A 10,518-nucleotide genomic window follows, 5' to 3' on the forward strand; every position below is an offset into this window, starting at 1 on the left:
CATTTATTGTTGTGAAAACACTGACAATCTAAACCAACCATGTCATGCAAAAGTTTTAGTAGGCAGCCATCATGAATGACAATTTTGAGCAAAAAGTTGTTTTACAAGTCAAAAATAAATATGTTAATACACTATCCCTTTATGCATGAAATAAACAGTAGGGGATGGTAAACTATTGTTGTCAATTTAAAGTCATTTTAGAGGGTGATTTATAATTATTATTATAAAGGAGTACTAGTAAAGAAGTAAACTAGTCCTAATTTTGTTTTCTAAAAGTGGGATAGACAGAAACACACACATGCACATTGCATCATTGGTCATCACTGCACTCTGTAGGGACACAGTACCCAATTATTATTGGACAACAATAGGTATGAAGTAGGAAATAAAGGTTTGTATGCAGAGAGTTGTGTGGCTCAAAGCAATGTTTATGAACTGATGACTTATGAGTGTTTTCAGAAATTTACATCAGTGCTCAGTCTGTTTGTAATGTTAATCTAAAAAAATGTGATAAATATGTTTATCTATATTTTAGGTCATCATGGAAACAAGAGTTACTCTCAACCTAACTTATGTTGTGGCCAATATACATCTCTGCTATGAGATGAATGGTAACAAAATTACCAGATATCTCTCTGCTGCATGTGTGATGCTATATTGTTTCCTAATCCTTTTGTCTGTTGCCACAATATGTGGAAACCTTCTTGTAATAATTTCTGTGTTTTACTTCAAACAGCTCCACACTCCTACTAACTTCCTCATTCTGTCTTTGGCTGTGGCTGACCTGCTTGTGGGGATCATTGTATTACCTTTAGGCATGGTATTCTCATTCACCTTATGCATGTTCCAAGATGATTTGATCTGTAGGATTCGAGACAGTTTAGGAATATATTCTTGTACATGCTCTATTTTACATCTATGTTGTATTTCAATTGACAGATATTGTGCAGTTTGTCAGCCATTAAAATATAAATCTAAAATTAGCCGTCATGTTGTTGTCTTTATGATCACTGTAAACTGGGGAGCTTCTGCACTTAATGCAATTGCAGCGACACCAAAATCAAAAGAAAAATGTAAAGAAAATAATTGTATTGAAGTCCTGCTGAGAAACATAGTTGGACCCATTTTAGCTTTTTACCTTCCACTTGTCATAATTTTCTGTGTTTACCTGAAGATTTTCCTTGTTGCACAGAGACAGGCACAAAACATTCAAACCGGAATGAAATGTGGAGCAACTATCAGTAAGATAGAGAGAAAGGCCACCAAAACTCTGGCTATTGTTCTGGGAGTGTTTATATTTTGCTGGACTCCTTTCTTTTTTTGTTTTACTCTTCTGCCATTTACCAACAATTCAATACCAGTTCCTGTGCTTGAAGCATTTATTTGTGTTGGACTGACAAACTCAACATTAAATCCATTGATTTATGCTTTCTTTTACAGCTGGTTTAAATCAGCCTTTAGAATTATTATGTCTGGAAAAATATTAGGTAGTAACTGTACTAATACAATACTACATTAATTCACTTTTTGATATATAAATGATGTAGTTTTGAAATGTCAGAAAAACAATTGAATGAATTTCCATTGAGTATCTTACTTTTCAATAAAACATGAATAAGACAAAGGAGATGGTTGTGGACTTCAGAAGGAATACTAAACACCCTCCCCCCTCCCCCCCCCAAGAGGATCTGCGGTGGAAGTGGTCTCCAGCTACAAGTACTTAGATGTGCACCTGAATGATGACCTCAGCTGGAGCAACAACACTACCAGCCTGATCAAGAAAGCTCATCAGAGACTCTACTTCCTCAACCGGCTAAGGCGAGCTGGACTGGGAAGCTCAGTCCTCACTTCCTTCTACAGGTGTGCCATGGAGAGCATCCTGTGCTCCAGCATCAACGTGTGGCATGGAGGCTGCACAGCTGCAGAAAGAAAAGCTTTGCAGAGAGTGATGAAGGCTGCACGGAAGTCTGTTGGAGTCAGCCTCCCCACCATCACAGACATCTACACCTTCATGAAGGACCCCACACACCCAGCACACACACTTTTTGCCCACTCCCCTCAGGCAGGAGGTTGAGGAGCATTAAGTGCAGAACGACCAGTCTGAGGAACAGCTTCTACCCTGAGGTAGAGGCTGTTAAACTCATGAATCTCTAACCAGAAAAATCACTGTGAAAATTACTGTGAAAAATCACTTTGAAGATAGTTCGTGCTGCTGTTGTTTTGGCCCATTGTTTTTTGAACTATTAGTGCTTAGTGTATTCTTAGTCTTGTGTATTCTTCTTTAGCGAATGTAGTATATTCTCAGTTCATGGCCCTATTTACACTGACACGATGGGGGGAAACATTGTTTTTTTCGTATGTTAATTAGAGAAAAAGATCTGCGTTGACACAGTCAGATTTAGAGTTTACATACATCCGGAGGAATCCCCCCCCCCCCCCCGCCCTCCCGAATCTGCTGCAGTTACCATGCCAGGTCATTAGTTGGCACTGTGAATTTTGTACCTTTACCTAATGCGCATGCGTGCTGCCTCAGCCCGCTCCTTTCCTGTGAGCTAAAAGCTCAGCTAACAACAACTTAACAACAAGTTTAAGCTGGATTTTGGCTGGATTGTGGATAAGAGTCGGCAGATTTGACGCCAAGCAGGATCGCTTCGTCTAATAGCTCCACACCAGTCGCTGAGTGGGCCAGAACCGAGTCGACGCTGATGATGTTGGTTTTTCTCCATGATGATCAGTAGCTGATTTACAGCAGGTAAATCAACGTTCTTAATAATGCTAGCTTGTGTTTACTTCGGTTACAAAACAACCAACTGAGTTTTAATTTTTTCCTGAAAGAAGAAGAAGCTGTCTCCCACCAGGCATACTGGTTCTGAACAAGGCTCGACCCAGGTACACTGCAGGAGGACGTCAAATCGAGATGTTGGATGACCTATTTATTTAAAATTCCCCTCATTTCTTTTATTAAATCCATTCAATGTTTTAAGCTGCATTAATCAAAGGAGTGACAGCCTGAACGAGCCAGATGAACAACGTGGGACCAGATTCCAGGCTGAAAACAGAGCAGAGTTCAGTTCATGAATGTAGTTTATAGTTAACGTATTTTTTATGTGCTCAGTTTAATTATCAGTGTTTGTGTGACATACAGTTTGTGGTGTTGAATAAAAAAATAAAAATAAAATAAACCTGATGTCTTCATTTTCAACTTTAATAACACACAATATCCTGATGCATGTGCAATAATCCAGGTAGAAAAATCCAAAAAAGTTCAATCTGGTCCTCTGGACATTCAAAAAAAACAAAACAAAGCAAAAAAAATGTAGAAACGTTTTGTCTCTCATCCGAAAGACTTCCTCAGTCTGAGGTGGTGTATTCAGCTCAGCTGCACCTTCTCAAAGTGGATCAACCAATTTGCTGCTGACAACCAAAACCAGCTGCTCACATGGTCAAGAAGGACCATCAGCCTAACAATGGATCATTAGCACACTGATGGCAGTTTACTATTCACAGGAGTTGAGTGATACTAGCAATAACAGCATTGTAAGCGGGGGACAGTTGAACCCAGAGGCCTCCACCCCTGTTTAATGATGGACGATTTCTTTTCACAAAGATTGCCTCCTTTACTTCTCTCTCAAACCATCGTTCCTCTCTGTCCAGGATGTGAACATCTTCATCCCTAAAAGAGTGACCGCTGGCCTGGAGATGAGTGTAGACCGCAGAATCCTGGCCTGATGATGTTGATCTTCTGTGCTGTGCCATCATTTTGGCCAGTGGCTGCTTAGTTTCCCCGATGTAAGACTGATCACAGCCCTCCTGACACTGAACAGCATACACAATATTACTCTGTGCCGGGGGACTGGATCTTTGGGATAAACCAGTCTTTGCCGTAATGTATTTTGGGGTTTAAAAGCCACTGGGACGTTATGTTTAGAAAATAAATGTCTCAGTTTCTCTGATACTCCCTCAACATATGGAATGAACACTGGTCTGGGTCTGGGTTCTTCCTTTTCACCTGATGACTGACTGGAGTCCTGTTTGGGTTTCTTCTCTGCTTTCAGGAAGGCCTAGTTAGGATATCCACATTGTTCTAGAGCCTGTCTTGTGTAGGATTTCTCCTTCTGCCTGGCTCTTGAGTTTGTGGGGATGCTGTCTGCTCTGTGATACAGAGTCCTGATGACTCCTAACTTGTGCTCCAAAGGGTGATGGGAGTACTCATCACTTTACTTGGCAGCTCAGAACACCACATACAGAAAACCATAGACTTTGTGGATAAGGCGAGGGATGTCATCATGGAGACTGATGAAACAATGGTCTCTTTTGATGTCATATCACTCACTTAAAATAAAAAATACTGCATCCAATTAATGATTGTTTACTGTATCTGTCTAGCCCTTGCCTCACGACACAAGTGTTGTTCCTGCTGTGTCCGGTTCAGTTCTTCATGTTCATTCAGTGATGAAATAAGACTTTTCTTTACTGGACTTTTTTTCTCTTTCTCTTGCCTAGAAAGAAGAAAAAGTTGGTTAATTCAAGCTACATACTGTTTTTGAATAAATGCACAAAACAAAGAAAGCTGCTGCTAACAGCTATAATAGCAATATTAACCATAAGCAATTGATAAAATAAGAAAATGAAAAATAAACTGATTTAAAAATAATGAAAATAATATAATACTAACAATGGATATATGAATCAGAAAGTATTATACAGATACAGATATTCTTTATTGTCATTCGCACCACATGTGGTGGATCAAAATTATGTACACAGGGTCCCAGTTACATCCAACAATAAAATGTAAAAGAAAAACAGTAATGAGATCTAAGATATCAACTAAGAAAAACATTAACTAAAAATTTGCTAAGCACTAATAGCATAAAAACAATAAACACAACACACCGAACAGCAGCATGGACATGAGTCTGTGTGAACAGATGAGCACAAATGAACACAGCAACATGTAACAGATCAGCAGCAACATGATGTGATTTTTCACAGTGATTATCCTGGTTAGATATTCATAAGGCTGCACAAACTCAAGTTCGTGTTGCTGTTTGATGTATTGTTTTGATTGTTTAATGCTATTAGTACATAGTGTATTATTAGTAGATGTTTTTTAGTTGATATTTTTCTTAGTTCATATCTTGATCTTATTACTGTTTTTCTTTTACATTTTATTGTTGCCTGTAACTGGGACCCTGTGTACATAATTTCATACCACCACATGTTCAACTTGTGGTGCGTTTTAAGTATTTATTGAACATTTTATTTTTATACTTTAAAAATAAAAGCAAGTCATATTGGCACGAATAAAGTGATGTGGAACATGGTGCATCTGCTCTTACCAAAGCACAGAAGGCTGCAGTGTTGTGCTGCTCTGTCAGGTGCAGGTGGGCTGCGAGCCTGCGATGGAGATCTGTCAGGTGTTGTCTCCGCTGATGGAGCAGGAGCAGAAGTCGGAAGACTTGGAGGGTTTAATGTGGAGTTTGTCATGCGCTGAAATACATTGTGGATAAAATACAGTGAGAAACGGGAACGGAGGACAGTTAGCGTTTATACAAATTAGCTTAGCATCGTAGCACCGATGTTGTCCTTTTATAGAGTCAGCCTCTTTTGTTAATTAAAAATATGTTCAGAACCGATAGGATGAGTAACTTAAAATATGCTTAAAGTTAGAAAAAACTCACCATCTTCTATAACTGATTCAAGTAGAGTAGGGGCTCTGTCAAAACCAACCTCCAATTGCTCCATCTAGCTTGCTTTGACCTTTTTGGTCAGACACCAAGCACAACAACGCCTGCACTTCTGCATTTGACCACAGTTTTGACATTATTTTTTTTCTAATATATATATCTTCAAAACACGTACAACATATGCTCCTCAAGTTATAGCTAATGGCAGGCGGTAGAGAAAAATGGCAGATTGTGTTGTTTGGAAAGACTCCACAGACTCCTCCCCCTGACCAATCAGTGACCGACAGTGTTTCTAACGTCACGGCTCGGGTTGCTTGGACCCCTTGAGAAGCCGGGCCAGAATTCTGGAGGTGAGCCGGTCCCAAGTACTATGGAAAAGACCTCAAACACGGGTCAAGCCGGAAATATCCGACCCACGCCGTGACAGTGGAAAAGGGGTATTAGTGCTTTTAGTGCATTGCCAATTTAACAAATTCTATCCATCAATCATCTTTAACCGCTCCTTCCTTTTTGGGTCGCGAGGGTCACTGGTGCCCATGTCCAGCTATCACTGTGCAAGAGGCAGAGAACATCCTGGGCAGGCCGCAAGTTCATCACAGGGACACATAGAGACAAACGAGACATACAACTATTCACTCTCTCACTCGCACCTAGGAACAATTTAGAGTTCCCCAATCAACCTAACATGCATGTTTTAGTCTGTGGGAGGAAACCGGAGTACCCAGAAAGAACATACAAACTCCAACCAGAAAGGCCCCTGGACCGGGATTTGAACCACGGTAACCTGCTCACTGACAAGCAGCAGCTCTACCAACTGTGCTACCGTGCTGCCCTTTGCAACAAATTAAATGGTAAATTCATCTGAAGGCTAGTCTTTGTTCATTGTGTTTTAGTCTTTATTATTTCACAATTAATTATTTTATTGTTGGTTTTTGAGCTTCATTTTTTCATACAAAATTACAATTGTATATTGTTCTAATATAAAGCTCAATGTTATTAAGCTCTTCCACTACAGTTCCGGCAGTTGGTGCAATGAGCTGTTGCGGAGAACTAGGAAAAAACTGTGAGTGAGTATTATGATAAACTTTGGTAATTCCGTATTTATTTAAATAAAAACCGTATAAATAAATATAAGATCATTAAGAAAGTCCTAAATATTACTAACTAACTTTTTCATTCAATCTAACAAACTGGACGAGGAGAGCCTGGAATTGTTTGTTGACGAGTGTTTTGACAGCTTGGTCATGGGTAAACCTAAAGATACATCTGGTGCTGCTAGCGATTCAGCTAACATCCCCACTGCTAAGCGGCACCGACAGGGAAGCTCAGATAGCGTTACGGCACCGCCTCCTGATAATACAGGCTTCAAGGAGATATTAGAATCAATTGACCAGAAGCTAACTAGCTTGGACGCCCGACTAGCGTTGGTAGAGATGCTACACAAAGAGTTTCAAGGCCTCAGGGAGTCGTTAGAATTCAGCCAACAACAGGTAGCATTACTTGCTAGTGAAAATCAGGAGCTGAGGGGAACAGTGAAACAACTCACCGAGGAGATGACGCTACTATCCGGGGATAATAAAAAAATCAAAGAATCGATCCTGGATATCCAAACCCGGCGCATGCGGGACAACCTCGTCTTCTCGGGAATCCCGGAGTGAGCGGACGAGGTCCCTGAGGCCTCCGTCCGTGACTTCATTCAGAATCAGCTGAAGTTGCCGAGTGACGCAGTTAATTCCATCACTTTTCACCGAGTCCACCGCCTCGAAGGTAAGAAACCTGGAAGCAATCGGCCGCGGCCGATTGTAGCTAAATTTGAACATTATAAACAGAAAGAACAAGTAAAAGGCCGAGGTAGGGAACTGCGTGACACGAACTACAGCATGAATGACCAATTCCCTGCAAAAATTCTGAGTAAAAGGCGCGTTCTGTTCCCGATTAGGAAGAAAAATATAGACGAGGGCAGAAGAGCTATGGTGGCTGTGGACAAACTCTACATCAATGGTCAGCTGTTTAGAGATTCAGTGGTTACTCCCTGGCTCTATTAGTAATATAAATAAGGTAAGTATGATTTTCAGTTGCTAATTTTACTTAAAATGTATTAGCAATGATAAATATTCATATTACTTACCAGATATATATGTAATTGTTCAGCACAGCTCGGTTGGTGGGTTACACAGATAGTGGTGGTACACGGTGGCATGGCACTTAATATGGTAAGGGGATTCTTTTTTTATTTTTCCTTCTTTCTTTTATCTTTACGTGTTTATTATCATTTCACTTTCTTTTTTTGTCTCTATTTTTCTGACTCAACAATTATTAGCACACAGGCACAAAGGCTTATATATATCCATATACATACATACAAATACCTCATAAAGGAATACATCCATGATTTACCTTCAAAAACAGCACTTAGTTTATCTATAAATCATAAATAACCAATCATTAAGGATTATGTTATTGTCTGGGTGTTTTACTATTTTTGATATTTGTGATAATGGGTGTGGTTTAATTATATTTTCACAAGCACAAGTATGGGCATCTTAAGGTTTGTCACATGGAATATTAATGGAGCTGGTAGCCAACATAAAAAATATAGAATCTTTAACCAGGTTAAAAGATTAAAGGCAGATGTTATATTACTCCAAGAAATTCATAAATTACTGTCAACTGTGGAAGAGCTAAAATCTCCTGAGTTTCCTGATGTATTCTCAGCATAACTCAAGACAAAGAGGAGTAGCAATATTAATACATAAAAATGTGAACTTCACAATATTAGACACAGTTATAGACCCGCAAGGTAGATATATAATGTTACAATTATCAATACTCAGTCAAAAATATTGTATTGTTAGCTTATATGGGCCAAATGTGGACAATGCCACTTTTTTTCATGATCTCTTCTCTACTCTATCAAATCACATGGATTGCTCGCTGGTACTGGGAGGTGATCTTAACTTTGGTCTAGATAACAAAATAGACAGGCTGAATGCAGTAGGAGCTCAACGCAGTTGGCAATCCATAAATGTAGTTAAACAGTACATGAGTGATTATGGACTCTGCGATGCATGGCGGTCTGTTCACCCTAATAGTAAAGAGTATTCTTTCTTTTCACATGTGTATCACTCTTACTCTCGTCTGGATTATTTTAGAATGAGCAACTTATTGCTGACCAACATTTCAGACACTAAGATACACCCTATTGCTGTCAGCGATCATGCACCAGTTACTTTAAATTTAGATAATAAGAAAGAAATCCCAAAAAGTATAAACTGGAGATTAAATACCTCACTGCTTATGGATGAAGAATTTATACAATACTTTAAAAATGAATGGACACCGTATTTAGAGTTTAATGACTTGCCAGGAACATCGGCACGTACACTCTGGGAGGCTGGGAAAACAGTTATGAGAGGGAAAATAATATCTTACTCAACAAACAAAAAGAAAAAAGAAAATAAACGTATTGAGGAATTAGAGAAATCTATCAAATTATTAGGAAGTTTACAAGGAGAGGAAACAGAAAAAACTATGCAAGATAAAATTAGAACTAAATGAATGTATTGACAAAAAAAACAAATTCTTGGTACAAAGACTTTGATTAGAAAATTTTGAACACAGTAATAAATCAGGGAGCTTTTTAGCTAATCAATTCAAATTAAATTAAGAAAAAACATCTATATATGGTATTAAAGACACAAATGGTAACATAACTTATGACGAGGAAAAAGTAAATAGTGTTTTTAGAGATTTCTATAAAACTCTATACACTCCACAAATAAATCCAACAGATGAAGATATTATTCAATTCTTGGAGAGAGTAATACTTCCAAAACTAGACAGTAGTCAATCGTCAGAACTAGACATCAGATGAGCTCAGTGAAGCCATTAAAAACATGCCTAATAAGAAATCTCCAGGCCCAGATGGATATCCAGCAGAATTTTATAAAGAGTTCTGGAACATCCTAGAACCAATATTTCATAGAATGCTACATGAGTCAGAAGAAAATGGCAGGCTTCCAACACATATGAATTCAGCCAACTTTAGTCTACTATTAAAACCAGGCAAAGACCCAGTACTACCTACCAGTTATCGCCCCATCTCTCTTATTAATGTGGATGTTAAAATAATTAGTAAAGTCCTCTCTAAAAGATTAGAGAAAATAATTTCTCTCTATTCACGCTGACCAAACTGGATTTATAAAAGGAAGATACTCGACCACAAACACACGCAGATTATATAATTTAATAGAGTATTCATATAGTAAAAATATTGAAACAGCTATTTTGTCTTTGGACGCAGAAAAAAACATTTGCTAGGGTAAACTGGAAATTTTTATTTGCTACCTTGGGTAAATTTGGTTTTGGGGACCATTTCATTAATTGGTTAAAAATATTATATAGCTCACCAAGAGCATGTGTCAGGACAAATAATCAAATATCTTCAAGCTTCTGTTTACAGAGGGGGACCAGGCAGGGATGTCCACTTTCACCTGCGCTATTTGCTATTTTTATTGAACCTTTAGCAGCAGCAATAAGACAAACTGCTGATATTAAAGGTATACTGTGTAAAAATATAGAACATAAAATTAGTCATTATGCTGACGATGTTTTACTTTTTCTTCAGAACACAGAAAACTCAATATCTAATGTTATCGAATTAATAAACTCGTTCTCAAAAGTTTTTGATTATTCTATAAATTGGTCAAAATCTACAGCTCTTCCAATAAACTGCATATTTAATACTTCTCTCAATGAACGACTACAATCAGGTAACATTACTGTTACGGTTTAACAAAATGGTACTCAAATTCAGACAAGGCTGAGA

At 38.4% G+C, this 10,518-nt stretch overlaps 1 protein-coding gene across 1 annotated transcript; it reads left to right on the forward strand.

Annotated features, from left to right (window-relative positions):
• Positions 1-541: 541 nt before the first annotated feature.
• Positions 542-1,519, forward strand: LOC119418029 (trace amine-associated receptor 1-like). The gene has a single exon (XM_037685274.1). It carries the CDS (start codon positions 542-544, stop codon positions 1,517-1,519), a length of 978 nt encoding a protein of 325 aa, XP_037541202.1.
• The last annotated feature ends 8,999 nt before the right edge of the window (positions 1,520-10,518 follow it).

The sequence above is a fragment of the Nematolebias whitei genome, chromosome 12 (assembly GCF_014905685.2).
Source record: "Nematolebias whitei isolate Nwh7 chromosome 12, NemWhi1, whole genome shotgun sequence".
Taxonomy (NCBI): domain Eukaryota; kingdom Metazoa; phylum Chordata; class Actinopteri; order Cyprinodontiformes; family Rivulidae; genus Nematolebias; species Nematolebias whitei.

What these genes read in the sequence shown, in the direction of transcription:
- LOC119418029 (XM_037685274.1), top strand. Translation starts at nt 542, where the DNA reads ATGGAAACAAGAGTTACTCTCAACCTAACTTATGTTGTGGCCAATATA.